Below are 21,248 nucleotides of genomic sequence, written 5' to 3' on the forward strand. Positions count from 1 at the left end.
CAAACACAGCCTTAGATGAATAATTGAAGCCCAAGAGCGCACGAACATGCTGCAATGTCATGCATAATCAAAAACTGCGCTCTTGCAGAAAGGTAAAAGCTGGGAGGAGACTTCTAAGAAATAATAACATTGGTTATAACTTGTTGAAATAAATGCCTTAAAGAATCTCCGCTGCCAGAATGATTACATTCATTAAATAATTTGTCTTGGATGGCTGTCGAGCAAGGAGGAACAACCAGCGCCAACTGCCCAATAAAAGAGCCTGATGTAATGGAAGACATTTGTAACAGGAGTTAATAAATGTATCCAGCAGTAACTGCTGTACTTGTTTTGGTGTCACATATCTAATAACCAGAAGAGTGAGTGTTCTGGGAAAGGCTGGTAATGTTGCACAAACTCATTTAAGCTGTCGATATCAAAACTGAAAATTCTTTAGTTAAGCTTTGATATTATTTCAAATGTAGGAAAATCGGGCCAGGGCAAAAATATTTAAAGAACAAAGTAAAATGAATATTTATAATGCACCTCAGCTTAACCTCTGTAAGTTACACAGACCTGTCTGAGGGAGCAAAAGAAGATTCCTCCTTCTTTGGTGCATAAATTAATCAGAAGATCTGTCAAAAGCTTTTTGTCTGGTTGGCTAGCTGCCCCAATTGAAGGAGGCAGAAAGTCACCTCAGTTGGGAAAACAAGCTGTAATAAAATCTATACAGAAATGTTAACGCAATTTAAAAAATGCTACCAGTGTTTCACCATGTGTGGAAAATAAAAACACGAAGGTGACCGTATCTCTAAAATATGCTGGCTGTAATCATGAACTTCACTAGAACTGCTTATCCTCTCTTTATTTGCTTTAGGTAAAGTAAGCCTTTATGTTTTGTCACTTTCCTGTTCTGCGAGCAGCACTGACCTTCCTCTCCTTCGACCACTGCGCGACGCCTTTGTGGAGGAAGCGGACGTTTTGGAAATGGGAGTGGGGATCTCCCCGTTCTCAGATGGACTGAGGCCATCTTTAATGGATACTTGGACGGGCCCGAGGCCAGACGGGACAGGCTCCTGGATCACCATGACATCATCCTTGCTCTGCTGGCCAAGGTGCAGCTTGGCAAAGTCAAAGCCTTTAACGGTGGGAGCCTGCAGCTAAAGAAACGGGAAGAAGAGAAGGAACGAGTGGATGAACATGAGCCGAAAGCTGCACCAGCAAGACAGCGAGGGAGCGAGCACGACTTTCACTTAAGTATTTACTTATTGACAAGCATTCACCGCCTCATTGTGACATTAACCTTTACTTTTTAAAGCCTCTGACTTTACACCAAATGCCAATATGAGAGTAATACTGCAAAAAACAGGGAACTGAAGGCTCAGAAAGTGATAGTCCAATGTAGTGCAATGAATTTCCAGATTTGTAAATGAGGGAAATGACAACCAGAACGATGCCACGTTCGAGACATAATTGGGCTAAATGACTGATGAATGGATGCCCAGTGGGAGACTCACACAGTCAGACAAGAATGAATAAAGAGAAAGTCTCTGAGAAGAGCGAGAGACTTGGGTAAACATTGACTTGGTGTCTCTGTTCTTGGGGTGGTGGGGGATGGAGGCTGGAGCAGTGAGTGTAAAGCCCTCAGGACTTCCCGTCAGCAGAAGAGTAAACAGAAGATGTCAGATCTGAGTGTGTTTGCAAGCAGTTTGTGAAACTCTAGTCCTACGACACTGAAATGTGGCAACAAGCAAAGAGTGACGCGATGTGTTCCTCCTAATTCTCTGCATTACATGTGCGCACACTGAGTTTACTGAGGCAAACTGTACAGCTTAGAAGAGGCTTGTTGGTATAAAATTCCTAATCCAGTTTTCTGCTTGCCAGTATGAAACTGCTACTCCTGGGGGGAGTGAATGGGTATGTGATTGTGTGTACTGTTCTCTGTGGCGCACAAATGAGGCCAGTCTTTGAGGGGCACAACACCTCAAATAGTAAACTATGACTCATTAGAGCCAACACCGAAGCTGAACGCACACAACACTTACACATGACTTAATCATAGCCATAATAAACCATTTACAACAACACAGACACAACGTACAACTCTGTTTCCTAAAAAGGATTATTAGGTCCTTTAAAACGTAAAGATAACACGTGAAAAACTATTAATTTTCCCAAAAAATAAATGCTTACCGTACATTTGGTATAAGCAATACATTTTTAAATAGTTGGGACAGGAGCTACAAAGACTACAAAAATATTTAACAGAAAAAGGGAAACAAAAACAAAATCTAAACAAGTATTACCGTAGTCACATGAGGACTCAGGTTAGTGACTTGGGTTTAAAAAGAGAAACAGATGCCTTCACCACATTGTTTTGAAATTGCAATTAATTTGGAGAGTTTCATTATCTACAGAACATAATAGAATTATTTTAATGATATTAAAATAATGATGATGAAACATTATTTTAACATCATTAAAATATGAAGAACTAAATAAATCTCTGCAGCAAGTCCCAGAGCTGCATCCCTGCAAGTTGAAGGTTTCATGCAAAGTAAAGATAAAACATGAAAAACAAAAAGCTAGCATCTGCTCTGATATGTGCAGTGCAGTGCTAACTTACATGTATGTTAATGCTCCACTGATGCTGCATGTTACGTACAGGAACATACGTTGCCATTTGTTGGCACCTACTCGAGCAGCATGTTTCTACAGTTTAGAAAGTGCAGACACATAAAAATGAAACAGGAGTGACTCTGAACCGTCGAGCACTTTAAATCAAACTAATAATGGAAAAACATTTTGCTTGCAAAGAGGTGAAGCAACACAGCAGTAAATATGCTCCTGTCCCAGTGATGTTGTTAAAGTGGAAACGACGGTGTTTCGTTAAATACAAGCTTCATGTGATCTGTAAACATTCTGATTCTTTTTCTATGTTTTGTGAGGGGAAACAGAGTTGTATACATGATCTACCGACTATAAACACACACTTTTCTCTCTAGATACCATAATGAGGGAGATCCTACATCTATAAACACAAACAGGCACTAATCTCCCGTCTACTACATGAGATACCTCCTCCTCGGCTCGTCTCCCTTTAGACAACATTTTCTTTTTCCCGTCTTTCTTCACTTCCTCTGGTTTCTTTTTCACAGCTTTGGTCTCTTCCCTTTTTTGCTCTCTCGATGTAACTTCTTTCCTTTTCAGTTTCTTTTTATCCTCTTCCTCCTCTTCTTCCTCCTCTTCTTCTTCAGTTTCCTCCTCTTCTTCCTCCTCTTCTTCTTCAGCTTCCTCCTCTTCTTCTTCTTCAGCTTCCTCCTCTTCTTCTTCTTCAGCTTCCTCCTCTTCTTCGTCCTCATTTTTCATACCCTGATTGCTCTTGAGAGCTACTGATCTCTAAGCAGAAGCAATGATGAATAAGATAAATTGTTCTGCTGATAAGTGATGAGCTATTGTTTGTTATTTGTATCACTTGTAACAACAAGTAAACACCCAGACTATAAAAATTGACTTCTTCTTCATATAACGTGCATACGGTCTTGTTCTTTGCATAATTGTGCAACACTTGAATAATAAACCATAAACAAGTTACTTCCAACAAACATACAACAGGTCTGACTACATTTTCTACAAATCACCAGACACTGCTTTGTACCTTCCCCTTTTTAAAATCCTTCTCCTCCCCTTCCTCCTCCTCTTCATCATCTTCTTCCTCTTCATACTCCTCCTCTTCATCCTCACTAAACTCAATACCTTTTTTAGTTTGAGGGAGTCGCTGTTGACGAGAGGTCCTTGATTCTCTGAGTAACATAGTAGACTGAGAGAAGAGGAGTGGTGTTAAGTCAAAGACGAATGTGTGGATCAGAGAGGATGAGCCACTGATACACGTCTGCGTCAGAGCACTGACCAAATGCTAAGGTTATGTTCAAGTGAGGGGGAATCAGACAGAGATGAAAAGATGAGGCAGTTTTTGAAACCAAAACATCCAGAGAACCACCCAAACAGGCTGTTTGCAATCAGGAATGGAAATAAACATACATAGGATGGAGTCTTACTCCTGTCTTGCTCACATGTATTCTTAGTCCAAGCTGAGGTTTGCAGGTGGACACGTTTTAGAGATTCAGCAGCTGTTGTTCTCTAATACTACTGTTATGAGTACAGCGCTGCAAATATGTTAAACACCTGTGTGGTCTTATATTTCTGCACCACATATGAACTTCACCAAACTAATACAAACAAAAAAAGACAGCCAAATACTGGCTGTTGAGTTAATTTCTTACTTGGGAATAAAATATACAGCCTGACATTAGAAGACTGAATAAAATATTCGTGACGATAAAAAGGGACAAACACATGCAAACGTGGAGGTTTCCAGACTAACGAGTACACAGATGACAGAATCGGTCAGAGCAGGTATTACACCGACGCCATCTAACAGGCAAGTTGTCTAATATTGAGCCAATGTGTGAAGAGTGCAGGAAGAAAATCCCTGTGATCACGCTCGCATCATGTATAGCACCCCGCCTCCTGCACTCTGCTCATGTGTCAAACCTTGCCTAAACCAAACACAGCATTTGCAATAGTGAGAGGTTGTGTGATACTGGTGTTTCTGTTGTGTGCAGTTTGTGATTGTCCACCAGACAAGGGCAGTCAGATTTATTCACTGTCCACAGCTTATGTCTGAAAGCTGTTTCAGGGAGGGTAATACTATGACAGAAATCTTACTTAGGGCAGCCAAATAGCATTACTTCTAAAATTAAGTGAAGCTACAAAAGCCAGAGAGGCTTTTCAATAACCACAGATTGAACACAAAATGAGCCGAAGGGAAACTGTCGAGCAGGATTGTTGGTTGTTTCAAGCAAAAAAAGAGCTGCTGAGGCTGTTTGCTGTATGAGCAGCATCATAATTTTTAACCCAGCACATGTCCTTCAATATGTCTCTGCTGGAATCATTAAAGTTTTACTAATGTCATCCAGAAGACGGCATCATGATGTCCAAATCTGTGAGGTCTTGCAGCACAGTCATGGCAGTGACAGATAGCCTTTATTAATCATGCTGATTTATAATCCCAGGATTAATCCAGTAAATCTAATTAACAAACTATTTCTAACAAAAACACCTTCATTACATAATTACAAATATAAAATTTACGGCACAAAAGTCATTTTGAAACACTGATGCAGGAAAGCATCTGTAAAGTAAAGATGGAACTTTACCTTTTGTCTCTGTTGGATGGAGGTCATGGCGTCTGGCTGGAATTCCAGCTTGTCTGTCCGACACAACTTCCAGTAAAGGATGGAAATGATGACGATGACCACGAGGAGGGGGATCACAACCCCGATGATGATCCACATGTTTGTGTTCTCATTGTCAGAGGGTGAAGATGTCACTTTTTCGACAGCTGTGATTAGAAAAAACAAAGAAACCATAAACTGCTAAGTTCATATATTGACTACAAAGGAGGAGAAGGTGTTTTTAGAATCCAGGTTCTTTTCTGTTACCAGTATTTCCCATCGGTTGGCTGCTCTTCACATGTTCTGTATTTATTAACAGTGACACTCCTATATGCTAATGAGCTCATCTTTATTGAGTTTCAGCCTTGATCGAACTGAATCTATAAAGGTGAGCGATTTACGGGACATCTATAAACCGCAGCTACGGAAAATAACCTGGATTCGTTTCTCCCTGGACAGACACGGCGCTGCTTTGGTTTTAATTAACAGTCACTTCATCCTCTGGGAAAGCACCATAAAAGAACGCAATCAGAACGGAGACAGAACTCCCTTGAGGGGCTCTCATTAGCCTTCATCCGTTGTTTAGATTCCTAATAAGGAAGACAGGGTTTGGGTGCAGCGTGTACAAAGGGAGATAATTAGCTCAAATGTTACTATAAACATGTAAAGATACACATGGAGCTGGCAGTCAGTATCCTTTCCTCTTATTAGGATCTTGAGAACAATTAGCCATTACAATAACAGTAATGATGGTGAAGCTAAAATAATTAGTCTTTTTTTGTTTACATACACTAAAACTTCCTGCCAGCATCAAAGAAGAAAGAAAAAACACACTAACAAATTAAATAAATTCACACGGGAGTGTTTGATTGACTTGAACTATCATAGATCATCTTTTTTATCTATTTATTGAGACATACTTACGTTGTGCCAATATGCCCTGTACACGATATCCCAGGACAATAGCGGCTCTTTGGACATCCAGGCTGTTAAGCAGGCTAGCAGTCTGATCTGCAGGCATCCTCTGACTACTAGGCCCCTCCACAAAATACACTATTTCGAGGGGGAGGTCAGTACCCGCCAACCGGCTTGTGCTTACAACCTGGGAATTAAAACAAGGAGGACTGGTAAAGTGTTTCAGAATGCAGTTTTGAACAGATATGGGTAATTTTCTTTCAAGCAACAGCTGTGATAGATAAAAGGCAGGGAAAGAGCAGATCTTCTTAAACCCCGCCCCCAAAACATTCAATGTTTTATGCATCATAAATTTATCCTCCAGGGTCAGACTGTCGAAGGAGCTCTACTGTAACTTCCTGAGGCATCTGAGGGAAAACACTAGCTGCAAATGACCCATACTGTCAAGTGTGCAATTGCGCACCAGTGCATTGAAGTTGAAGGGATGCTGTGTTGACACAGTGGAGGAGAGCGAGCTCTCTGGAGCAAGTCGAAGGGGACAGAAAATTGCTTCCAGGGAGCAATATAAACATAAGAAGATATAAACATAGCAGGATATATGGAAGTGCTTCAGAGGTGCATAAGGAGATGACCTTAAAAAGAAAAACAGGTGTGTTTTTGCTTCTTATTAGAGTCACAGATCTTCCTGATCACACCCCAGATTTGATGGCTGTCATACAATAACGGAGTCACTGCCAGACCTAGTAACTCCTATATGATGGAAGCCCTTTTACCGAACTGCCAGTAATCTTATTTTTCCTCCAAAGGTAAGCATTTCCAGATGGTGCGGGGGGAAATAAAGGCTGGAGCATGACGGACTCTGTTTATTTGCTAAGGGACAAAGGCTGTCAATTCTCAGTTTTGTGGTCGTTAGTAGTGTTAAAGGGCATTTCTTTTCTTGGTTCACTCCTTAAGAACACAAACAGGGGACCATGTACGTTACCCTAAACTTCATTTCCACGTGCATGCTTTAATGTTCCCATTTGTGTCCTTATACGACAAAGTTTCCCATCTGAAACATTTGTGGATAAGAGACTGTGCTCGAGAAAAAAAAAAAGACAAAATGCTTCTAAAAATGGATTCACGACGGACGACCACACTCTAAATTAAAAATGGAATTTCTGATGAAGGTGCTAATGGGCAAAGTCTCACAATCTTAACAGTAAAGATGACTTTTTAATGGAGACAGTGGCACCTCATTTTCTGCCGAGCATTACAACATTAATCATTGTTGTTTTTTTTTTTTATTTTAACGACAGATTTGAGATTTGAGACTCGAACCATTTGACCTTCTCGAGTCCACCTTGCTGTATTTAATGCTTATACAAGCACCTGAAAGTTACAGAGTTCTACAAACTAAACAAAATGTAGTTTTTAAAATAGGGACTGACTCCTGTGTCCACAGTATACACACCGTTGCGTTTTCATATCCTTGTGGGGACATCTAGTTGACATAATGCTTTCCCTGGCCTCTTACCCTAACCCTGACACTAAAACCACATTTTGAGCCTCAAAAATGTCTTCAAACTTGTGCGGATGGGGATTTTGTCCCCATAACGGCCGTTGATCCCCACAACTACAGTAAATTTCCAATTTTTGTTCCCTCAAGATATGTAAAGATGGTCCAAATACACACACACAGACACATAACCATCATTTTAGGTCACATTTTGCATACCTCTTGGAGATCCATTGCTTAAATATTTTTAAATTCTGTCCAATTTGTCTTTTTGACCGATTAATTTGACTGATTTGTTTGTGTGTGTGCAGCCTCCCCGATGGTGCCCTGAGGCACAAGCACAGTCTGCTGTCTGTATTACTGAAAAGAGTAAAGTGCAGGTCATGCCTGGGCTGCCACAGAAAAACGGCCGGGCAGACTCCCTCATTCAGGGTTTAATCCAGTCCGTGTCTGCTTATTAGAGTGGAAAGAGGGCAGTGTGAATGCGTGTTACTGCACAGCCCAAATTCAACCTCCCTTTCATCTGTCTGGGCAGACTCATAAGATATTCTCAGTGGTGACAACACTACACTCGTTCTGTCATGACAGTCAGGGGCATCTGTCTGAGATACACCATAATTATTTATGTGCGAGAAAGCAAAGCAGAAGTTCAGACGCTTTCATCCAATAAGGCACTCGGAGATGAGTGTTTTTGAAATATTAAAACAGGCTTCTTATATAACAGCATTCTATCAAGTGAATAACACATTATCATATTTATGGATTTGAAAAAATATCATTTGGAAGAGCAGAAAGGATGCCAGAGCTAAAATTAGAGATCTAATCTTAGCAGAAATGCAGACAGCAAAGGTTCACCACTGATGTGCTTCTCTTTTCTATATTATTCTGTAGAATTCACCGAGGCAAAAACAAAGGTCCTAAATGGATGCACATGATGATATTTAGCACTGACAGTCATCTTGTCTTAGCTTGACCAGTTACTTTTGTTTGAATTTTCTGCTTCTCTTCTGATTTCCGAATCTTTACCTACCACTGACTCTGTGACAAACATTCACTTTTTGACTCTTTAGCCCCCCAACAGCAGGATACAGACAGAGAAAAAGACACAATTATTAACTGACATGCTCTTAGGAGCCATCGAGTATAAGGAGGACTGGGATAATGAGGAAGAGGACAAAAAAATAGGCAACATGAGGTTGTGGTCTTTGAATGGCTTGCCCCTGAGATGAATGGGATGGTGTTGCCATGGAGATCGAGCCGTATCCTGTCCCCTTAGAGAGGAGATGAGCAGGTGCAGAGAGGACCCACAAAAGCTAGAGCTTGATTAGTAAAGCACTAAGGCTTTCACTGGTTACAAACAGTGTCACACTCACATAATGACCCCTCTGTACTCAGAAAAGGTGGCAAGAGAGAGCTTGTATCAGGGTATAATGATACAAATGGTACAAGGAAGGATGGTTCTGCAGAGTTTTTAGAAGTTTTGTTATATAGGGAACAAGAAATGTAAAAAGCAAAAAAGTATTTGTGACCCTGAAAGAGCTTAAAGCTTAGTTGCATAGAGAATGAAAGTGAGAGACACGGAACACAAAGAAATAAGAAATTTCTTTGCATTTTTTATGTGATTACATATATGAAATATTTATTCTCTGGTAAAAAATTGAAATAAAGATATGGCTTACATTCGTGGCATGTGGAACGGGGCCCAGTGAGCCTGGGGCTACGGAGCTGTAAATATAAGCTGAGTAAAATGATTATTGAATCTATAAGCATATTACCTGAACACTACTGTTGCCTATGGTGGTGGCCCTTTTAACCCGTCTGACTGATCCTATTGCTTCACCGAGTAACAGGGCCAACCGGCGCTCCATGTTAGCTTGAAAGGTCCTCTCACCCACTTTCTGGTCCAGCACACCCAGGAGTACTACATATACACACAGCAGAAGTAATATGCTCTGTAGTAACTGCTTTACATGAACTGCAAGACTGACAAAAATCATTCAAAATCATTATACCTGTTCTAACCCAGGAAGAGCGAAGCAGTTGGCTGGTGTTCAGCTCTGGATAATGGAAAGCTAGTGGAAAAAATTATAAAATGAATCAATAAGTGCTGTGACCTTTACTCGTATTCATTGTTGGCGATCACAATCAGAGTACGCTCAGAATTTCCCAGCTAACCCAGATACAGAACTGATAATATGAAAATGGAAATAGTTCAAATACAGTCAGTACGGTACTCACGCTCAGCGATCTGCAGCACAGGAAAGCCCATGTAATAGCTGAATTCCACCATAGTGAGTTTCATTAGAGCACTGCTGATCTCTGACCCCATCAGATAACTCCTTGAACTGCGAACAGTGAAAGTAATGTCCACCGGTTTCCTCGCTAGTCCTTGTTCCTCGTATATGGGAGCAGCCATGGTGATGTTTACAATCTGAAACACAGTGGTAGTGTTACAGGAAACAGAAAAAACACATTAAAACGAATAAAACATTCTCTATCTTACTGTTAAAGTAGTATCTGTGTCTTAAAGACCTACAATTAAATTCCCTCTGAAAAGAGAACTACATAACTATGTGATCAAATAACCTCTTTAGTAACAAAAAATAATCTTCTTTAATACTCAACAACTAGAGCATGAAGCACTTTAAAAAGAAGTAGCCATGTGAAAAACACTTGGGTCATGCTCATGAGTTATGGTAAGATGAACAACGAGTAGACCAAGGAGTGAGTATAGCGTCCACAAGAACACTTGGGTCGAAATCCTTGCCTCTAATTATAAGCTCTGTGCTGCATTTATTTGGCAATAACTATCATATCCCAAAATGACCATAAGCATCCATACTTTGGAGAGACAGAGCACTTAGTTGCTCCTTTCCAAAAGAAGCAAAATGCAGAGCGATGGCTTTTGCTCCTGCAACATTGCATTACATGGACGTTACATTGTGTCTACTATTACAGTGCTTCTCCGTAACATGTGCAGCATTCTCTGTAGAGATGCTGTCTGTGGTTTGATGAGGTTGATCCAACCTTGAAAAGACAGGCGATGCATTTCAGAACACAAGGAAGACTCCAGTGTTTTCTTTTCTTATAATTGACTTTTTAATCTTACAGAATAGCAGAGCTTTGTTCTTTGAGTATTACTTCCTCTTGAGCTCTCTGTTTGGATTTTTCTATAATGCTCATAAAACACTGTCAATTACAAATACTTTACTTTCAGCCTTTTTAGATAATAACAATATAAATCTGTAGAAACACGCAGTGCATAAAGAATCCCACAGATCAGTGAGTGAAATGACTTGATTTGTATTGGTCAGCTTAGTGAACAAACAACATTTTCAGCTTTTTTTCTTTGAGTAAAAACTCGATATTTTTAAAGCCTTTTTGTTGTATTTGGTCAAGTTGATAAGAAATTAAATATTTCATTTTTTCAGATTCTTTCAGATCCTAAGCCACAATGAAAGCATCCTAATGAAAACATCCCAGCTGGAATGCACCTCCATGACTGCCCGTGGCTTCCCTCACTTTGTGCCACTCACATGCACTGTGAAATTAGTCGACTCCTTTGATCGCCTGCGGACTTCGGCGAAGGCCCTGGTCAAACCTCTCTCGATGCTCTCACTGAAGTTGCAGAACCGCACGTCTACGTGGCCAGGAACAAACTGCAACACTGCACAGACGAATTGAATACTTTCTGACTGAGCTTAAAAAATAAAGGTCATCACAAAATTTCAAATTCTGCTAAATGCTTCAAGTGCCCTCGGAAAAAGACTCAACAAAAGGTCATTTACCTGAGTGGACTTGATAATTTCTATCTGGCGTCGACCAGTTTGGAGAAACAGACAAGAAGCGGCGCCCCGACCTCCTCAGTGCATTGACGACAGACATGCCTGTGTACACGACCGGACCAGACACCACTCGAAACACAAATTTTGGTGGTGGATCCACAACCTACATTAAGAAAGCAGAAATTAATTGTATTAAAGAGACACACTGTACATTAAGTAACTTATGTTAAATAGGCTGTGTATCGTCTGGAACTCAATGTGACAGAAGTGGTCTGGCTGAGTTTGTATGTGGCGCTGTGACAATCACAAAAACACCCCAACACAAACATAGACTATACTTTTAACACATAAACGCATACCACCAATTTACACCCACACTCTGTGTGAGCCACTACAACTCCGTTCACTCAATTGCTCAAAAATCTAACAACATCTAGCTCAGTAGGTAGCGTGGTCGCCCCATGATCGGAAGGTCGGGGGTTTGAATCCACTGAATGGCTACCCCGAGGAACCTCCTGAGCAATGTACCATCCCTACACACTGCTGGGCACCTGAATAGTGGCTGTCCACTGCTTCACTGAGTGAATGGGTTAAATGCATCAATAAAGTATACATTATTATTATTGTTATTATGATCCGTCCATTCGCTTCCACTTATCCTTTTCAGGGTCGCGGGGGGCGCTGGAGCCTCTCCCAGCTGTCACAGAGCACGAGGCGGGGTACACCTTGGACAGGTCTGTCGCAGGGCTAACACACAGAGACAGACAAGGATTCGCACTCACATTCATGCCTGCATTCACACCTGGGCAATTTAGATAGTGGGGATAGGTTAATTAACCTAAGTGCATGTCTTTGGACTGTGGGAAGAAGCCGGAGTACCCGGGGAGAACCCACGCAAACACAGGGAGAACATGCAAACTCCACACAGAAAGACCCCGGGCTTATGGTGGAATTGCACTCAGGACCTTCTTGCTGTGCAGCAACAGCGCTAACCCATTTTTCCCCCATATTTTTCTTAATTGCAAAAAAATGGTTGACACCTTGCATTATTTAAAATATATGGAAATATGTTTAATAAACTTACTTGCAGTTCCACTGATTTGTTAAATTCCCCTTTCAAAATGTCTCTGACCTGAGATTTAGCATATCCTACAGTGGCCCCGGCTGGAAAACCTTGTGAAAAAAGCACAAGCTAATGGTCAATGTCTCTCGTATACTCTGCTGTCTATAAATAACTCTTTCAAGCACAGTTAAGTAAGACAAAACACATTAAATGCCTAACTTACCGATCCTGATCAAATAAGCGGGTTTGTTAACGTTGCAGAGGTACGATCTTGATGTTGGTGCTATAGCTGTGATTTTACCAACAGTGGTAGAGATGATGTTGACAATAGTTGAGGCTTCAGAGGTGGCAGTAACTCTGGTTGTGGCTTGATGGGGAGTAGTTGTGGCAGGTGTACTTGTGGGTGTAGTAGAGACTTTATTAACTACACTACTGGTTGGGATATAGGTCAGTGTGGCTGGGGTGTCAACTCCATCTTCAGTCACCCCCTGATCACCCATCACAAATGGAGGGGGCAGAGTCACATTCTGAGGCGTGGATTCAGTTGAAACTATAGTTGCATTGAGAGTTGGATCATTGGTAAAAGCAGACTCTTCAGGAGCTAATTCTGTTGTACCGGCTGTACTATTGGCAGCAGGCTCAGTGGGAACAGGGGAGAAGTCTATAGTTGCAGTTAAGACAGCAGTTGCATCCATAGTACTTTTTGGGGGAGACTCTGTAACATACCAATGAACATACGTAAGAGAGGAGGCAAAATTTAAATCTTCTGGCAGCAAAGGCGTTGTACTTGGCTGCACAGCTTCTGTAATTGGAGTGCTATCCAGGCCAACGTTGTTTGTATGTGCAGACCAATCTGTGGTGGACACCTGACCATCCGAAGAAGAAAAGGAGTGGAGGGAATGCGTTGGGACTATGGAAGGATCAAGAAAAGGCTGAGAGGCATTGGCCACCTGAGGACTCTCCTCTGTGGTTACTACAAAGCTCGTTTCATCATGAGGCTCAAGCCCCGAGAGATCACTGGAGGACTCCTCTTCAATCACTTTTGTATCATTGCTGAAGCTGTTGTTAGGTGTGCTGTCTGTAGTACTGATGGACACCACAGTAATGTTCCCCCTGTGTTCAGCTCCGCTTTCTGAACCGTTATTCTCCTTGGTCAGCTGATTGTTATAATATTCCAAGCTGTTCATGTCTGGCAAAAGGACATCTGTCGGTTGAATTGTGTACGTATCTGACCAATCTACGTCTGAAATGTCAGGCACGTCACTGTTAGGTGTTGGAGTAGGTTCCAGGGAAAACTGAACTGTTGTTGAAAATGAGGAAGGATAAATAGATCTAGGAGAAACTACGGTGCTGTACGCTGTCACGAGGCTGGGGGAAGGGGAAACGTACAGAGGATTCAGGGATGAGGGAGATATGCCCACTCTGGAAGGGAAGGACGTGTCATAAGTTTCTGTATAGTCTTCTAGATCATATGAGTCGGAGGGCACCTTGGTGACCAGAGAATAGTCTTCTCTATCTGCATTGAAAAAAGACATCGTCTCCAAGTAGTCCCCAGACCCCCAGTCTACTTCCATGGTGTTGGTGGGGTAGAAGTCCTCTGGAGAGAGCTCTGTGGGTTCAGATGAAGGTGATGCAGGGTGGGGGGTGATGAAAGGCACCTTGTAGCCAGGAGACTGAATCTCATCTGGGTTGGGTAGCATGTTTATATCATATGCATGTTTGTTTTCCAGTGGGGGATTACTGGAGCTCAGCTGGTCTGCATGCATTGGTTTCATATGTGAGTCCTCTGCTAAAAGGTCTGTGAAAGTCTGAATAGGTGGCCCGAGAGGCCCTTCAGGTTGGAAGGTCATCCTTTTCTCAGAATTAAGACCTAGCTGGGGTGTTGGAGAAGGCTTTACTGATGTTATGGATATATTTTCCCAAGGCTGTAGCTGGGACTTTGTTTGAGCTTCTGAGAGAGATGACCTCGCCAGCTTCCAGCCTAAGGAGAGTTCAGCTGGTCGTTGAAACTGTGGACTAGACTCCCGCACAGGTACAGATGGTCTTACGGTTGGAGTCGTCAGAGTGTGTGGCTCTTCTGCAGAGGCATCTCTTAACATGATGACTTTGGAGTTTTCATATGCAATATGCCCCCTATGAATGTTATCAGCAGTCCTAACTTCATGGCTTGGTTCAGGATTGGATGGGAGGGCACCAGGTGAGTCTAGAGTCTCAAAGGCAGTATAATGCGAGTCAGGTAAGGCTAATGGTGATGATGTAGGACTTTGGATATCTCCAAGAAATCCCATGGGATCATGTGTAGAGTCCAAAGGAGATTCATCTGCAGAGGAACAAAGACAATGCTTCGTATCAGTACAGGAAACATAGGGAAAATTATTTAGAGAGACAATGACTGAAAAAGAGGCTAATTCTAAAGAAATCATTTTACCATTTAATTTTTATTGCTGAAAATGGTTGTTTAAGTAATAAAAAGACAAAGAAATACCCTGCTGAGCTTGAATCTCATATCAGCCCTATGAATCAGTAACTGTAATTTCATCCCTTGTGAATGTTTACTTTGTACTCTGGTCTGTTAACAGGAATGAAGGAGTGTGATGGAGTCAGTGTTGAATGTGTGATTTTTGCCAAAAAAAGTGTGTTTAAACTGTTGCACACCGAGCCAAGATGAGAGCAAACACGACTTTTCACGGCAGACAGGGAGGCTACCCACTCTAAGCCATGTTGTATAACTGGACCGGCATTGCATTAGTGAACATTGGTGTTATGTTTACTGGTGTCGAAATGGCCAACATCAACTGTATCATCTATAAGGGTTTAAAAAGATATAATGGAAGGACATCATAATGGAACAGGGTCCATTATGATGTCCATTTGCAACAAACAGTGAACATGAAGACAATGCACCCGGATGAATTTATACTTACAATAAATCAATACTATATTTAAAATAGCTTGATCAGATTTAAATTTCAGATCGATAAAGTGGAGATAGCTTCGCAGAAAACCTTTCGACTGTATGTCACCTAAAGCCTGTACATAGATCAGTTCTTATCAGTATCAGACTCCTGAGAAAAATAATTAGACTCAGTCACTAGTTTAACTCTCCTTTGCTTAAGTGGCTACAAACAAACAAAAACCAAAAACGAAAGAAAATGTCATTAGAATAAAAGAGCAAGGACGGTCTCACAGGCTAGTGATGTGAAAATCATTGGGGAAGCAAAGAAAAGCTGACAGATTTCTTTGGTTCCAGTTGTGAATATGCTGACATACACGCACGGACCATATGTCTTAAGATCTTACCAATGAACTCTCGAGAGTGCATTTAAGACCCTTTTTCATGGCACCTGATCTCGAACTGATGGATGGTGCAATTTTCAGCTCATCAGCAAGCCCCTCTACAGCGTGCACACAACATTAAAATCATTAAGGCCGACTTTTGAGCAGTCAAAATGCAGAAATAGCAAATGCCGCTTACGCAACGCATTTCAAACTCTATTTAGGTGCCAAAGCACTCCATATTGCGTAACAAAGTACATGCACATCATGCATGATTTAATTTGGGAAGAGTCTTGATTACAAGCCACTGCCTGGCATATTTAACACTGCCTACATGAACTGGAACAATTCTTTAATTATTAATGGAAAATAGATGTTTTACACTTATCTGCATATGTTTGCCTCTTTCATATACCCAAATATGTTTCACCAACCTTAATGCATGGCAGTCTTACTAACACTGTGCAAGAATTTAACACTGTCAGTTAAACATAACTATTATCCATTACCAGCCTTGTTGCTAATAGTGGCCTATTATCAAATCAAATGATTTTACCAGTGTTAATGGCAGCTGTTTATCTGTTGTGATGATTTAATTGTCCACTGACTGAACTGACCGAAAAACACGGTTATAAAAATGAAGATGTCTTTGTTTCACGAGTTTATGGCGGAAAATCATCACAACAAAACAACCACAGATAATCAGAGACCGGGTGACTTAGTGTGCCTGCTTACAATAAATGATATGTTTATTAATGCTGTTGGGTTTATGGATAGCTAAATGACTTGATGCAAGGCTCACGTCTGCACTGAGCCTTACAAACAAACTCTTTTCAATAAACTTGGTGCAGACTGTAAGTCTTAAATTTGTCACTGAAAGTAGGTCTTGAACAGAGCAAGACTTCAAAGGCACCATTGTTGTCATTGCCAGAAGCTAGCCACCAACAGCCTCTACATAGTGACTTAGCAGCAGCTGCAAAGGCTGCTGCTTTTTGTAGTTCACAGACGCTCTGCAGAATCATGCACTCTTGAAAATAGCCACAGAATAAGCTAAGGGAGAAGACTATTTTTAACAGCGCTAGTGCAGATCGCATCGCTTAGAAAAAACATCAACAAAAATAAAATGCATTTTGGGGCCATCATCTTCAATTTACTGCATCGAGTCATACAAGCAGACGCCTCTGGCTTGGCCCAGGAGAAATCTCGTAGCTTAATTATAACCTACGCTGGTACCTTAATCAAGTCAACATGCTAGCATAATAGAGCATGCTGGAAAGGACTTGGAAAAGAAAAGCCAAGTCTTTCTTCTGTGAAGGCTAGTCTGTGTTGCACATTTTCCAAGATTCTTGGTTTCTGTGCCAAATCTTTGAACCCACAGGGATGTAACACACAGCTGGGCAGATGCATGTGCACACTGCACTGAGCACACAATAACAGGAGAAACACTAAAATAGAAGGACTCGCGGCATCTAGTCATCTAGTCTCTACAGAGAACACAGCAGAGAAACGAAAGTCATTCTACAGTGGCAGCAAATCTTCTATAGGTAACTGTGAGAAAGATGCTATTTTAACTGCTAAATAACTCTTAATTAAGTCAAACTCATTTGGCTGTGAACAAAAAGATGTTTGGAGCTACAGATATATAAAACAAGAAGCAAAGACAGTGCAGACAAGCTTTATATAAGAGCATGTTGGACAACAATGCTGATGTTTGAGGTCACGCTGTTAAACAAGACCTCAAACTGTCACCTCAGCTCAACACACCATTACAGCGACACAGGGTTTCATATACAGTCACATTTGTGATTATTAACCAAGAACAGATTACTGACAAAAACATCTAACACAAAAACAATGATTGACAGGAGAATGATGATAACAATGATAACTGCAGAGATGTCGGCGATGGTGATGATGATAATTATCACGGTGGTAAGTAAAGACAGGATGAAGGAAAATGGACAGCCAACATTTAATTACTGATGTATTAGAACAAATCTAACAACACTAAATTGCAAAAGCTGAATTACAAACATACAAAAAAATTGACTGTCTATCTGTAATACTTAAATATGCACAGTCTACATACTTGAAGGCTAATCTTTGATGACACCCTCGGCTCAGTGTGACAGACAGCAGCCCGAGTTAGGGCTAACATTACAGAGTGCAAAAAAAATGAACAATGGACTAGAAGGCTATCGTGCGCTACCACCTGTTCCCTGAAAGAGGAGCGCGTCACACTCGGCTGGCCGCTCATTGCTCGGCCTGCCTGTGAAATGATTAAGCACTGAGACACGTGCAGATGGACACCTCCGCACACCAGGTCAGGAGAGCATAAATGTCAAGTCCTCAGCAAACGTACATGACAGTGTCCCAGTTTCTCTTCTCCCTTTCTAATCTCACTCCCCCACCTACAGCAGTCACCTTTTTAAAAAAATTATTATTTCCAATGTTTATTTTGACGATATAACCTTATTTTACTGCCAATGAAGCTAATCACAGACACAGGACGGACTGAACCAGCGAATACGTCGCATTACTCATCATGTAGGAATCAGAAATTCCATTTATTCATTGCAAATCATAAGTTAGTAACATCCCAGTAATTCCAGCTCATCGGATCTCAGTGTCCCTTTTAGCCCAGATTTTCTCTGAGCTAAAAAGGCTTAAAGTGCTCATACACTTAAACAAATGTGGATTTGGCCGTTAACCTGTTTCACTACAACAACAACAGTGATTGCAAACTTTTAAGTGGGGGCATTTTCTCCTTGCATTAAGCAAACCTTACAGATAAATTGTGCAGTATTTTATACCTGCACAGTTGGTGTGGTGCATTGTACATGTACAATGACAATAAAGACTGTTCTATTCTATTCTATTCTAATTTAACATACAGAATCTGCTGATTGCTTTTCATCAACAACAGGCGCTTGAGTGAAAACTTTTCCATATTCAAGCAAGTGATGGCACAAAAATAACACTCTTTCTGTGATCTGGATGGTTTGTTCAGCTTCCGTTTATACAGGCAGCTCTGGGGTTGAACGACTGCCAGCAATCATGTAAAAAAAGGTTCTGACAAGAGAGGGATTATTACCGATGGTGGCTGATGTAATGATCCTCTCTAAAATCCCTCCAATCAAAAACAGAAGAGACTGCACTCAAGGCAGAACCTACTTCAAGTTTTTTAAGTAGCATCAGAGCAGTGACCAGTGTGCAGGTTGCATAATCGATTACACATTTATCCATTTTAGCCAAACTGCACAAAAAGCCGGTTGATTTGTGCGAGCATGATGCAGCGATAAAAGTTTAAATATTTTATGCAGCATTTTTATTTAAACCGTCAGATAAACATCATTTTAAGGAATTTTGAGTGATTGCAAATTTGAATGATTCTCTGTTTTGAATTAAGTTTACAGAGTAAAATTGTAAAAAGGAGAAAAGATAACAACGTACAATAACCGTACTTTACACACACAATAGTAAAGCCTACATCATGAACACACACACACAAAAAGGAAATCCTCCAAGTAAGCTGAAATGTGATTTTGCCTTCGGTGTCTGCTTATGAAAACAGTTCCCAGGGCCCAAACAAAGAGCTGATAATGCCTCTCAGCAGACAGCACTGCGCTGGAACTGAATCGGAGAAAATACCTTTCACTGGTCTCCTTCACTCAGCCAGACTCGAGGCTCACATAGACTGAAAAATGCATTTTAGAATTATGCTTTTACATTTTCCACATTGTTTTTTATTAAAAATGTATAATGTAAACTAAGAAAGATATTTATAAAAAAGTGGCAAACCCAATCCATTATAATTGTACTGCACACACACAATGCTGAAGCTCATAATAATTAAAACAAACCGATCCTGCTAGCAGAAATGTTATTTTGACATTCCTGTCTTCACATGAAAACAGATCCCAAGGCCCAAAGAGGGGACCTAATAATGCCTGTCAGCAAACAGCACTCTTGTTGACGTCTGGAACAGAATCAGAGAAAATACCTTTCACTTGTCTCCTTTATTCAACGAGACACTGCGCTCACATATAAACAGAAAGAGGGAACAATGCAATGACTCGGTGCTCCTGAAAAAAAGGATTCGGGATGTAAGAAGCGACAGACGTAAACATGTGTGCGAGGGCATTTTCAGGAGCCGAAAATAATAATTAATGTGTTCCTGTCTCCATCTGCTTTAATCCAAGTCGACGAGGATGAGTATGCATATTTTTGAGTGGAAGAGACTCAGCAAACAGTCTTTATACAAAAAAACTAATAAAAATCTACAATTATCCCACAAAGATATATGTGGTCCTGCTGTACTGGTCAGAGCTGATTTTACAGGGAAATTTTATAGGAACCGATTACTGGAATACGGTTACTTAAACAATATGAATCAGCCAAATAGCAACACAAAGATGTGTTTGTAAATACACACAAAGCAAAGACATTAATCCATGCAAGCACATATGTCTATTTAAACCAAGAAACTTGAGATACCAGTGAAGGAGTGCTATAATAGCACAATTTCCTGTGTTTGCCAGATTCGTTTTTGCTAAAAAAGAAAGTAATTTAATGGCAGTATCATTCGGGGGGGGAAAGAGGACAGAAGAAAGGGTCTTTTTAGCATTAATGTTAACTACACCCCACACATGGTTCTGTTTTCAGCTCAGCCCGTTGCGTGACTGGCGCTTTTCAGTTGGCAGGAGCCGTGTATGTTGAGAGCAGTCATACAATCAGTGCTGACGTTTGGTTTATCAGGGAAGCTTTTAGGATGGGAAAGATTTAATTGTTTTTATCAGCAGAGTTCTATTAGATCAGTGTCTCTGCCAAAACTACAGAAGCTCCCCTGACAGAAAAAACCCAAACGTCAGAGCTATAGAGGGTACATTTATTATAAACACACAGTTTATGCACTGCAGACACTTGTTGAAGTCAGCTTACACCAAGCAGCGGAAGATTAAAGAAGAGACTTAAATCAACAAAGTACGGCCTATAAACAGAAACCAGATACAAATGTTACAGTTACCAATGAGACTCAAATAAAGGAAATAAATGAAACTTAACATTAAGTTTCATAGTTAGAGAGACTGTTCTGATTTGACCAAAAATGAACGTGAGACCTGACTGGGGTCATGCCTGCACTTAAAATACCATCAAATATTAATGTGACCTTTGTTTTTGTTTTCTTTTTCCTGAGGGAATACTTGTTTTTAAGACAACAGCAAGGTGGGCATAAAAAAGAGATGGGTTCACCATAGAGAGGGAGGTTATGATGATGTATTTGAATATTTAACTCGAAATCTGGACACGCTCATTCACTTTTAAAGTCTTGATTTTCTTTAAAGACTGGAAGGCAAAGAATTGTAAGCAGAGAGGCCCAGAGGACTGTATCAGTCAGCAGCCTCTTCTATTTTGTCTCATTACACTCTCAGACGTTACGTTCTGGATTAACAAACACTGTCTGCTGGGCGAGGTTAAGTTCCCTATAAAGCTCG

At 40.8% G+C, this 21,248-nt stretch overlaps 1 protein-coding gene across 3 annotated transcripts in view; it reads right to left on the bottom strand.

The window, feature by feature from the left end:
• Positions 1–21,248, bottom strand: part of si:ch211-1e14.1 (UPF0606 protein KIAA1549) — a 37,079-nt gene that overhangs the window by 9,167 nt on the left and 6,664 nt on the right. For all 3 annotated transcript variants that reach the window (XM_042224077.1, XM_042224075.1, XM_042224076.1), the window contains exons 3-12: positions 12,701–14,797; positions 12,499–12,587; positions 11,418–11,577; positions 11,166–11,296; positions 9,868–10,060; positions 9,642–9,701; positions 9,405–9,550; positions 6,141–6,318; positions 5,199–5,383; positions 910–1,139 (exon numbers count right to left, since the gene is read on the bottom strand). In XM_042224077.1, coding sequence (XP_042080011.1) covers positions 910–1,139; positions 5,199–5,383; positions 6,141–6,318; positions 9,405–9,550; positions 9,642–9,701; positions 9,868–10,060; positions 11,166–11,296; positions 11,418–11,577; positions 12,499–12,587; positions 12,701–14,797 — 3,469 coding nt within the window. The remainder of the gene's footprint in view (positions 1–909; positions 1,140–5,198; positions 5,384–6,140; positions 6,319–9,404; positions 9,551–9,641; positions 9,702–9,867; positions 10,061–11,165; positions 11,297–11,417; positions 11,578–12,498; positions 12,588–12,700; positions 14,798–21,248) is intronic.

Source organism: Haplochromis burtoni, unplaced genomic scaffold (assembly GCF_018398535.1).
Source record: "Haplochromis burtoni strain Fernald_Lab_line unplaced genomic scaffold, NCSU_Asbu1 Contig_127, whole genome shotgun sequence".
NCBI lineage: Eukaryota > Metazoa > Chordata > Actinopteri > Cichliformes > Cichlidae > Haplochromis > Haplochromis burtoni.